The 12,312-nt window shown below is 38.1% G+C and overlaps 1 protein-coding gene across 1 annotated transcript; it reads right to left on the reverse strand.

Annotated features, from left to right (window-relative positions):
- Positions 1 to 2,600: 2,600 nt before the first annotated feature.
- LOC129375536 (plakophilin-2-like) lies at positions 2,601 to 8,737 on the reverse strand. Its single transcript, XM_055054688.1, has 10 exons — positions 8,552 to 8,737; positions 8,212 to 8,419; positions 7,471 to 7,642; positions 6,597 to 6,711; positions 5,845 to 6,366; positions 5,126 to 5,317; positions 4,742 to 4,889; positions 4,260 to 4,452; positions 4,082 to 4,147; positions 2,601 to 3,162 (listed from the first exon to the last, which is right to left on the reverse strand). The coding sequence occupies exons 1-10, from the start codon at positions 8,735 to 8,737 to the stop codon at positions 3,108 to 3,110; spliced, it is 1,857 nt and encodes a 618-aa protein (XP_054910663.1). The 3' UTR covers positions 2,601 to 3,107.
- Positions 8,738 to 12,312: the final 3,575 nt, after the last annotated feature.

The following is a 12,312-nucleotide window of genomic DNA, read 5'->3' on the forward strand; positions in this document are numbered from 1 at the left end:
TGATTAGGTTTAGACGTTTTGTCGTACCTGCTCCATTTTTGATTAATGGGCTGAACAATCCTTAATGAGATGTTCAAAACCTTAGATTGTATTTTATAATCCAACTCTGCTTCATAGCTTTCTCTCTCGCCTTAGTCTTTGTCTTTTTGTTTGTTCACTAAAACGGAAACAAAAAAAATGACGGCTTGTGGAAAAATTAACGACTTCATGCAATTGGCTGTTTTGTTTTATGGTTGGGATTAAATTGTCTGCATTCACTACATATTTTTATGAAAAATGAATCAATTTGTCTTGAGAAGACATTTATGAATCAGCAGCACTAATAAATATATCAGGTTGAACTGAATCCATTATTTCAAAGTGGCTTTTAAATCAGCACAGCATAACTTAGTCAACCTGGTTGTCAATAATCTTTCGACCATTACAAGTTCAATGACCTATTCAGTGTAAGCAAACATGATGCTTACACTGAATTTATCAATAACCAGCCTGAGTTTTGCTTAAAGACATGCAGTTTTCTGTTTTTTTATTTATGTTTTTACTTGATCTCCCATTTTGCTTGCTTAAAATTCCAGTCAGCTGTGGCGCCTTCATGTCTGGCAGCATTAATCATGACAGCTGCCTGTTCTGCTGAATGGACAGAATCAGGCAACCTTCAGCATTTAGTCCACTGTGATTTCACCTTTCCTGTTTTTTTCACCAAGTTTATTGGTTACCTGCTGTATTTACGACAGTTAATCTACTCAGAAGAACAAATTGATCTGTTTCCCACTTGACATCATTAGGTTTTCATAAATTAAAAAAAAAAGGTAATGCTGTTGTTTTTCTGAGTCGCTCCAATGTAAAATTTTCATTCATTATTTCCAAACTCTTGTTTTTACTCTGCAGTACATGCAAATCTAGAGCTTAGTTTATTTTTTTTAAAAATAAAAAAGTTAAAGAATCAGTTTTGTCCCCCAGTTTGCAGACTTTGTGGTTGCGACCAAAAGCAAATCAGTAAAACCAATGCATCGCCACCGCCCAGTGTTTCCAGTCAGCAACAAATATACCAGTTGCACCTGCGCTGCAGATATTTGGCCTTTAAAAGGTTCAGTGTCCAGGTTGGCTGAAATGCCTCAATTGGGGAGCCACCAATTGAAGATATCTTCGTAAAACAATAGTTAGATTTGAGGGAGTTCATGTCATCGGCGGCAGAGACGCTTTCTGCCTTTTAAACACAGTTTGCAATTGAAAGTTTTGATAAAACTGATGGTATTTCTGTCTCTTTAAAGTCATTCCTCATTTACATCATCAGCAGATAAAAGCATTACTCCTCCTTAGGTCTCAAACTTCCACTATAATCCACACAATCACTTTTTTTCCAACTTCATAAGAATAAGGGCGGAACTTCATTCCAGACATTCTCAGAAAAGTACATTAAAAAATATTTTCCCTCCTTGTTTTAAAAATGTGCCCATTATTTCGAGCAGTTTGACCTGATTGCTGACATCCCCAACAATAAAAACCCGACTGTAAAATAAAAACCATCTGCCTTCCTCCCAGTTTCCACTGAAGAGCAGTCGGCACCAACATGTTCCACTTTAGGACCCCAGGAGCAAACAAATCTATTCTCATGTTTCTCCACACCTGCTGCCTCTGGCTATTCTGGTGTTTTGGATGTATTTTGTTTCTGTAGAGGTCTAAAAATATTCTGCTGGCTTCTTCGAGGAAAGTCCGACCGGTGAAGAGACGGAACAGGCGTGACATTTTTCTGACTAATCCCATAATGCCTTTTCTATTAAAAGTTACGACAAGATGAAGCTTTTCTTGTGAAACTAGAAATTGGTCCAATTCTCACAGAAAAGGATGTGGAAAACAAGTAAGCTATTGATAAGGGGATTTGGCTTCTACTTAGTCTTATCCTTCGTCCGCCAAGACAGCAGCTTTAATTTGTGGCCTTTATCGTCATAGTGGTTCTCAAAATGGGTGAAATTGGAACTTGCAACCCAAAAAAAAAGAAAAGAGGTTATTAGTTTATAAAACCTGGGGTTTTGTGGAGGAAGCATGTAAAACACTTTTCCATTCATGAATGTGCTTTTGATTGTTGACGAAGCGCCGCTGCCCTCTGGTGGACACAACAAAAAGCTCATATTCCTCCATTGAAAATGTGTTGAATTGTAAAAGGAGCCAAATTTTATTTACAGAAATGCTATTTAATATATTTATATTCTTATATTTTATGTTCAATTGACAAAAAACATTTGTTCTTGAAAAATTCTACAGGATCATCCAGGTTCCTTTTATTGACAGAGAGGTGATGCTGGCTGGCACCTTGCCTCTCGTCTCCTCCCCTCCTTCAGATTTCGCCCTGCCAGGACCCACAAGGGCAATGCTGTGTCAGGTTAACTCATCTGATCGAAGTACTGTTGGGCTTTAACTTAACTCTGGTTGGCTATAACGGTTAGCCAACCTGACGAAGATACAGCTAAATATTTTGATTTGTTTTGAGTCGTTTTCTTAAATTTCTCTTTTGTACATTTACAAAATTTCCAAATGTAATTCAAATGTATTCAAAAATGTTTATTTTCACAAAAGAAGATTTCTTGCTACAATTAAAAATACATTTTGAATACTTTACATTTCATGTGTTCAATAATAACATTTCTTCCCATCTTGTTTTTATTGTAGATAATTTGTTGATTTGATTTGTTTCAGCCTCCTATTCTTCACAGCATTGTCACACAAAGTGCTTAGTAATAATTAATATGATTAGATGTTGAGCTGTCTTCATACAATATAAAAAAAACATGCATTTAAAAAAAAGAAGAAGCTGGTATTATCTTTGCCACAAAGAATTCAAGTCTGCTAAATTTCTCCAATCCATACAGCACTGGACAGTGGCTGGGAATACTTGCTTATTTCATTGTGGTTTCCTAAAAAGTGCTTTGATGTATCTGTCTCCTACTTATAAAGGCATGCATTTGAACATTTCATCCCATATTTCTTTGTGCACTGCAATAAAAAGTAATTTAAAAAATAGAACTCCTAATGGGAAAAAAATGCGTTTTGTATATTTTATTACTGATTATGGAATCAGATTTCTTGATGTTCAGCTCCATAGCAGGACTTCAGAGTCTTTTGTAGCAGTGGTTGAAGAGAATTTTGGGGCACTTTGGTTTTATCCTGTTGTGAAAAAAAAAAAGGAAAGAAGGACTTATTATGCAGTCCGCATCTGGAAAAGTCTACAAATATTTTTGGATACGTTCTGCCATTTTTCTCCGCAGATCTCCTCCAGCTCAGTTAGTTCGGATGAGAGGTGATAGTAAAGTTTAAGATTTTTCCAAAGAAGTTCAGATGGATTCAAGTTCCCTCTAAGGAGCTTCACAGGCAGCCGGGTGTTTGTTTGGGGGTCAACGTTTTGTTGAAAGTTGAAATTTTGCCTTAGTATGAAGTTCAAAATGCATGTTTGCCTCCAGTCATCTACACAACCAGTCTCTGTTGCATAAAAGTCCTTCAACATGATGCTGCCAGCACCAGGGATGCTGCTAGTGAGGTGATGAGCAATGCACATGTTCTACAGACAAGTAGTACTTTTCTTTCCCTGGGTTTGTTCATACAAAATTCTAACAATCTCTTGTGTACATGATTGCTCTACTGTTGAAAGGCAGCAGTAAATTGTGCTTTGACATAATCCAGTCTTGGGGTCTTGCAACAGCTTCTCTGACCTTATTGCTTGGCTCCTTCTATGAAATTCACATCATAAGCTTCCTCCAGTCCATGTTATATCCAGACAATTAAATTTACCCCAAGTGGACTGCAATCAAGTAGCAGAAACACCTAAAGGTCAAAATATGCACCGGAGCTCCATTTTAAGGGTCATGAAAGGGCATGTACATGTTGTTTTGTTGTTGACTGATCAGCTTTTACACCCAGTCTTGACTCAAGTAATCCTTTAAAACTATAACTGTGTTCATAAACAGGAGCTAAGCAAAGTTAAACATTTTTCAGGGTCTTTCTTGCTCTTTTCGGTTGACAAATTAGGAATTAACCATCTACAGATGGTTGTGACATTGGATACAAAGTGATGTGTGAGTGGACTCACTTCTTTATATTTTTTGAAGACTTCTGCAACGTGTACTTCAGCTCCTTCACCGCCTGTTTAGCTCTACTGGATTCATAATGAAAAGATGGGGGGAAAAAAGTGAAGAAGGTCACATATAGCCATCAACAAGGTAGAACATGATTGTTTTTGACTTGAATATGTTGGATATTCCACTAACCCTTCATGTTTCTCCTTTAACATATTAATCACCTCCTGTTCACGGCTAAGTTGTGAGGCCGTTTTCGCGTTGTTCTTGCTCAGGTTTATGAGGATCCGACACAGAACCGGCATCAACTCAGAAGATTCTTCTGCACTGATGTCCAAAAGCCATAAAAAGGTTTTTGTGTAGTTTTTCGACAATAAATTGTCAACTGCAATAGTAAAGAAAAATTTAATAAAATCTCAACAATGCGTCACTTTTAGCATGAAATTACAGTAACATTCTTTTCAGACCCCTCAGAATTTATTGAACATCTTTTTCATGTTACAAACATTTTATTTAGCCCTTCCTTCACAATCATGCAGTTCTCTGTTGCGTAAAAATCAAATGAAACATTAATTACTCCGAAGTTGTAATTAGTTTTCTTGATTTTTACGTCAAAGGGTTTGAAAATAAATGTTCTGGAACAGTAAAGTTCAAAAGTGAGAGTGTGGAGTTACGGATGGAGTCGTGTAGATCTGGAAAGCGGGAGAGGTTCCTCATCAGAAGCAAGGCTGCTTTCTTCAGTGTGTTGTCGTTTTCTACAAGAGTCTTAATTTTCTGAAGTCCATTTTGCTCCTGGATAATTTTGGCAACTTTCTCAGAGATCTGTCAGGTCACAGAAGAAATATTTTAAAACCATCTCCAGCTATTCCTCAAACATAAAGCAGCAACAAAGTTTCCAAATAAGCTAAGAAGCCCAGAAACAAAACAGGTTTTTTTGTTGGGTTTTTTTTACATTTAAATACTTGTTTTATTATTATTTATTTATTAACTTTTCCTATTAGAAATTGCATTTAAAGAAGTTACACAAAGCCTCAGAGGTCAACTTTGTCTCGTTTTACCTCTCCCTTTCCCAGTGTGAGGTTCTGCAGCGCCCCCATGGCAGCCGTCAGCGTAATTTTGTTTTTGCTGCAGGCCAACAGCGACAGATACGCCCGTACAAGCTGATCGCTCCACAGCCACTGAGCTCCCCGTGGGTTATCACTATTCTGCAGGGGGCATTTTTCCTCTGCTTTCTCTTTGTCCTCTGGGTCCTGGGAGGAAATAATTTGGAGGTGCAGAGGTCAAGGCAGGCGACGGGCGTTCACTAGGGTCACAAACAGCAGCTGAATCAAGTTTAACAATATTTAGGCTCTTTCTTGTTATTTTGGTTTGTTCCGCCAGGAGATGTAACCAAATATTTACCAGTGCGACTTTAATCATGCATCATGCATTTCACGATAATGACGGACTTTCTAAACATTTGCTTAAAAATAACCTTTCTAAAAAAAAACAAGAGCCACAGATCTTTCTTTTCCACTCACAAAAAATTTAAGAGATTAATTTGAAAGATAATGCATGAAGTTTATTCTCGTAATAACTTTCTGCAAAAACAATTCAATAGAAATACCAGTTCTTTTGAAGGAAGCTGATTATGTTGAACTTTGTAGTGCGTGTGAAAAAATGCTGATTTTTATTTTTAATTGAAATAATTGAAATTATGCCTCTATCCTACATTGTACAATAATGCACTGAGTTCTGTTGGCCAACAAAAATCGGCTTGTAATCGTGAATTGATTACCTTTCGACGTTTGGCAGGACGATAAGGAAAACAGCTGCAAGTTCTCTCTTTGGGAGTCGCAGTTTGTTGAGTCTCTCCCTTATCTTCGGTGGTTGCAGTTTGTTGAGTCTCTCCCTTATCTTCGGTGGTTGCAGTTTGTTGAGTCTCTCCCTTATCTTCAGTGGTTGCAGTTTGTTGAGTCTCTCCCTTATCTTCGGTGGTTGCAGTTTGTTGAGTCTCTCCCTTATTTTCGGTGGTTGCAGTTTGTTGAGTCTCTCCCTTATTTTCGGTGGTTGCAGTTTGTTGAGTCTCTCCCTTATCTTCGGTGGTTGCAGTTTGTTGAGTCTCTCCCTTATTTTCGGTGGTTGCAGTTTGTTGAGTCTCTCCCTTATTTTCGGTGGTTGCAGTTTGTTGAGTCTCTCCCTTATTTTCGGTGGTTGCAGTTTGTTGAGTCTCTCCCTTATCTTTGGTGGTTTGAGGGATCCAGTCTTCCTCAGCTTCAAAGGTCAAGTTACAAAAGATGCAGACACAGATTTCTGTGGACTTCAAACAGAGAGTGTTGCATATGAATATCTAACCCAAACCTCTAAAATATTAAACTGTATTGTGGACTCGGCCCAACTGTGACGGAAGAAAAATTCTCCCCTTTTTCTTCATAATTAAGCTTTACTTTGCATTTTGTTCTGATCTCATGTTTTTGATCTACACATTGATATTTGTACTTGGGCAATAAAAAGCACTCAGGAAACAACCATGCGTGTTTTTCTTCTCACCTTGTCATCAGGTCTGGGTTTGGTTGCAGACTGTGTAGTAAAGGAAACTAGAGAGTCAAGGAGATTTTCACACTGCCTCATATTCTTCCTGTGGTGACAGTGAGAGCTCAGATTCCTGCAGGAACACAAACAGATCATCGTCATGAAGCGACTAGTTATCAGCATTTAGATAAGGGTGACAAAATATTTATCACCCGTTGCTTTTTTATTCTGGAAAACAGAATCTTTGCGCAGTCATGAAACAGTGGATGTTTGTATGATTTTTTGCATAGTTTGTAAACAAAAAGGTCTGAGAACCCGGTAAGCAGATCTTGATGGTATCATTTCCCATGAATTTCAGTTCAGCTGAGTGGAGCAGCGACAAAGCTTCCTCAATAATTCAGGCTATCGCTCTTTTCTTCAAGCTGTAGTCATGGGCAACATGCTAAGTTATTAGGTATCGTCACTTCACAAGAAATTTGTCGTGGTAATAAACACTTCTTTGGAATTCAGATGTGTATTTCCTGCTCCATTCTCAGCAGGAAGGATGCTACCAAGTAATCATGGCAAACAGGTCATTGTTTGGCATGTCCAGGTAAACAACATTCTTATGCTTCTCAGGTAAAAGGCTCACACATTTCAATATCCAGCTTTCTAGAGTTTGCGTTCCTGTATGATCATTGTAAAACTAAACTCCCCGATGAATTTATGAAATGCGTTCCTGTAGCAGATAACTTTAAATATGGAGGCTGAATGGACAGAGGGATGAAAATTTGGAAGCAGGAAAACTTTCCATGCTCATTTTCTTTTCACAGACCTGGAAAATACCGAATGCAGGATTCCTCTCCAGTAGCAAATAAAAAAAAATAAAATAAAAACTGGTTGAATTTCTTACAGTAGGCACTGTATAGCACAGAGGAAAGCTTTGGGATTGACGATCAAATCACGTTTGGATTCTTCATTTCTGTTAGAGAATGGCACCAAAATCACGTTGGTGAGGACGTTAAAGACATTTTCATCAAAAAGTAACGCGATCTCATCATCTGAAGACAGATTCCACAAGAGACCTGTAGGAGAGGGACGTAAAAATACCATTAATGTGGTTTATCCTGGAATTCAAACCTTTATTTGAACCTTATAATAATCAGCTCTGTTATTATTTACACAAAATTAGTCATTAGGTCAAAATGAAATATCTTTCTTAAATTAAATCTTTCTTGAAATAAGATTTTTGTGCCTTATTGAAGAAGAGAAAGAAGCATTTGACCTGCTAATAATGTGGAAATAAATGTGGAAAATTTGTCAACAGATTGGCGTATCACCATTTACAGTATTGTCTTTATAATTTAAAACATTTACTATTTCTATATAATTGATCAAATCTAATTTTACCAGGCATAATTAGGACATTTTTTAAAAATCAATCCTGCAAAATAAAAAATACAAAAACCTTCACTCTTCTATAGCTTGTTTCTATAGATCTACGGCCCTTTTAATTGTCATCTCTGGAGGCTTTTTATCTGCCTGCCTAGGCAAATACGTATCAGCACTACATTTCATTAAAATGTTGAAATTCAAAATAAATCTATATAAATGGTCAGTTGGTGTGACAATAAACTATATCTAAAAACCTGACCTGCAAGCTGGTGTTTGGTGTCCTCATCTTGCGTCTTGTTCAGTAAATTCAGGATGATGGTATGGCCGTTTTCGTATTTCACGTGTTTCTTGTTGCCTCTGTTTTTGTAGACGACATTACGCAAGGCCCCTGCTGCGACACACTGCACCCGTGTGTTGTTACTTTTGAGCAGCTGTAGAAGCTTTCCAGCCCCATCCTCCCAGTGAAACTGAAACCAAGAGAACTTGATGAGCTAACAAATGTCAACATTAAGAGACTCCGCCTCCTTAAAGCTGCTAAAGCTTTGCTAGGCAGATAATGGAGGAAATGTTCCCAGATTATTTATTCTGAGTAAATGTACCTCAACTCTGGCTTTGTCATTTTCCAAACATTGGTTCTGAATCCAAGCGGCGGCAAAGATCAACTCGTTGTCATTTCGCTTGTCCAGACATTTTACGGCTCTATTAATTGTCATCTCTGGAGGATTTTGAGTTGCCGTCTCTGGAGGATTTTGAGATGTCGTCTCTAGAGGATTTTGAGTTGTCATCTCTAGAGGATTTTGATTTGTCATCGTTGGAGGCTTTTCCTCCTCTCTCTGGGACATTTGAGCCTGTTGGGCAAATCCTCTGTCCATGTGGGTGGATCTGAGCCACTCAGATGTCCTTCGTTGTACCATTTGTTTATCAGGTTTTACGAAATTGCGTTTCTGATTCTGGCCAACTCTAAGGCTGTTCTGTCCCGCAATGGATCCGGACAGATTTTTTGTTCTTACTGACTGATGAGTGAGTGAGTAGCTTCTGAACTTCCCAAGTTGATACGTGGATGCTCGGGTGGGTGTGCTGCGGGACGTCTCAGAGATATAGTGCTGTGGATTCAAGGGGTCAGGTGATTCACCCAGCGCACTTACAGTCTGTAAATGTGTGCGATCATTGCCTAAGAGTCTCCTCTTCAGATGTGAACCAGAATAGAACCCGTTTACCTTTAAAACAAAAATGAATTACATACTTAGTAATGTTTAAGATGGCAAAGGTTTCCAAACATTTACTTTTTCAATGTTTTTTTGAAAATAACTTTTCCAGACCCAAACTTCAACAGTAGCGTGTTTTTTTTGTTGTCCATTGTTCCAAATGCACAACAGTTTTCTCACATTGATGCATTTTGTTGAGATTTTTGATGGAACCCCACAGAATGGTGCATAATCATGAAGTGGGGAAATCAAAAGGTTTAAAAAGTGTTTTTAAAATAAAAATGTGCAAAGTTGCTGAGCATTTGCATCGACTTCCCTTTTACTCTGATGGAAAAGTCAGAGAAGGTAACTTAGAAGTGAGCCAGTGAGTTGATACATTTTACTGGCATGAAGCTAAATCCAGAAATTTATGATCAGATGGAATCATGAAAACTATGATGGAAAGATAGAAGGAGCTAAATTTGGTCTTATGGGCCTCTCTTGGACGTGTTTGGATATTTCTGACCTCATAAATTTTTTCTTTCTTCACCTTTTAACAATTGTTTTGGTCACAGTAACTGGAAACAAACAAACTTAGTGGTTCAAACTTTTTAGTCTGAACCACTTGTTTAAATTCAAGCATTTTTCTGTGTTTTCCCATAAACGGAATTAGATTTTCATTAATAACAGTGATGGAAAACAACAACTATGCACTAGTTTCACCTCACTCACATTGTCTCTCTTTGTATTGTACTGTGTGCAGCTGAAGATGAGAATACTCTGAATTATCAGCTTGGCTTTCAGGAAGTGAGTGTAAAAAACCCAGCAGCATCACAAATTTGTGTAAACTCAAATTCAGGAGTATAGCATGTAAAGTGCAGCCACACATTTGGACGGCTCATTGTTATGAACAGGCGAAACTCAGATATGCTTTTAGCTGAAACAAGAAAGAAAGGAAATCATTTAGTGGCATTTTGCTCTGGTGCTCAGAGTTTTAGCCACAAAGGTGTGTTTTTTGCCTTTGTGAAAGAAGGAACGGCATCCAAGTTCCTGGATGAATTTTGTAAGTTGGCTCCCCCTGAAACAAATCCAAAAGAATCCCTTATAGAGTATTCAGTTCAACATGGTATTTACTAAATCGATGGCAACACTTCCTCCAGTCAGGGGGCTTTTTCCCCAACTAAGAGAACAATCCTCACTCAGAAAATCTTTTGAAGCTGCTAAACAAACATGTCAGTCGGCATAAACTAAATAAAATAAAATAAAAATACATATATACATGCTGTGGATACATTCGCCAGGCAGATAATGGAGAAAATGTTGTGATTTATGTTTATGATGCTGAGCGGGTTTCCTTTCATGCCTCTGGTGAGTCAATAGTCAAAGTATGAAAGGATGTGGTCTGACATTCCTGCAGACTTGTAGTTCCAGACAAAATGCCCAAAGAATCGTTGGTTCTTTCAAATTTAGATCGTTTCCATAGCCGTCGACTCTGTGTGGACTTTACAACAAAAAGGTTTGGCTTGAATAGTTTCTCAGAGAGGAACTGATCATTTCAGTTATTGAGACATTTAAAACTGCCTGGCTATGTCTTAACAAAAAGCATTTGCCTGGCAATATTCATATTCAGCAATACCGGAAATATGCCGAAACATCTCAATCATATATACATTAGTCTACATTGGTGGGGTTTTTGTCATTAAAAGCACCAAATAGATCTGATATTCCTCTTCATCAAATTTTCCAGCTAAAGTTGTTTTACGCTCCATACCAAATACTCATCAGGGCTTTCTTTAACCAAAAACAAAAAACATTGATATGATACATTTCTGCTTGCACATCATCTAAAAAAACGAGCTCGGAGGAGTGAGAAGATGTGATTGGAATGATGGGAATTTGGATGCATGCTCATATGAAACACTAAACTTGCCTCCTTGTTCTGCCACTGGTGAGTCACTTATCACACAGTAAAAGTATGAGGCCTGTTTTTCCACATAAAGTTCCGCAGAAAATGCCCAATTAGTGGAAACATTTTCACTTTAAGTGTCAGTGGGATCAATCAGTCTGCAGCGTGAAATGTAGCCTCAACTTCCTGTGGTTTTATTAGGCTTGATGCGGTTTGATGAAACTGCAGGAACCTGTTGGACAAGAGGCCTCCTGTTCACTTAGGAGAAAATAAATCACCTGTTCAGCCTTTCTGAGCCTTCATCAGGCTGAATTAGGAGGTAAAGAGTGTATTTAAACGACTCACAACGACTCTAATTAACAAGAATAATAAATAATACATTTATTCAAACAAAGAGGCCTGCTGCATTTTGTTTTTTATGTTACTGTAAAATGTTTATCTACAAAATTGTAAAAGCTGATATTACCATTGGAGACGCCATTGTTTCGCAGAGAGAGCTGAACTGGGTTCGGATCCACCAGAAGGTTCTTCCCGCCAGACAAGGTTCCAGTCAGGTCAGAGTTCGGACTCGGTTCGGTCGGAGGAGCCGGGCTGCTGTCCTGCTGGGGGAGAATCTCTGACCGCCTCGACTTTGAATGCTTCCTTTCTATTGCGAGGCAGAAACAATGGTCGCTGCTGTCCTCGTGCAGGATGAAGAGCACCCGGTCCACGAGCTCTGCTTTTGATGTGCAGACCTGACCTGAGTGATGGGGCGGTGGGCGGGGCTTAACGCGCACCTGACGTGTCCGACGTCTCCTCTCCTTAAAACAACACAAAGGCTCCAAAAACTCTCTCTCTCTCTCTCTCTCTCTCTCTCTCTCTCTCTCTCTCTCTCTCTCTCTCTCTCTATATATATATATATATATATATATATATATATATATATATATATATATATAGACCACATCCTTTCATACTTTGACTATTGACTCACCAGAGGCATGAAAGGAAACCCGCTCAGCATCATAAACATAAATCACATTTTCTCCATTATCTGCCTGCCTCTCTCTCTCTCTCTCTCTCTCTCTCTCTCTCTCTCTCTCTCTCTCTCTCTCTCTATATATATATATATATATATATATATATATAGATATATATATATATATCTATATATATATATATATATATAATATATATATATATATATATATATATATATATATATATATCCAAATCTCTCTCTATATATATACCTCTCTCTCTCTCTCTCTCTTTCTTTCTCTCTCTCTCC

The sequence above is a fragment of the Poeciliopsis prolifica genome, unplaced genomic scaffold (genome assembly GCF_027474105.1).
Source record: "Poeciliopsis prolifica strain line A6 unplaced genomic scaffold, Auburn_PproV2 SCAFFOLD040, whole genome shotgun sequence".
In the NCBI taxonomy this organism is placed as follows: Eukaryota; Metazoa; Chordata; class Actinopteri; order Cyprinodontiformes; family Poeciliidae; genus Poeciliopsis; species Poeciliopsis prolifica.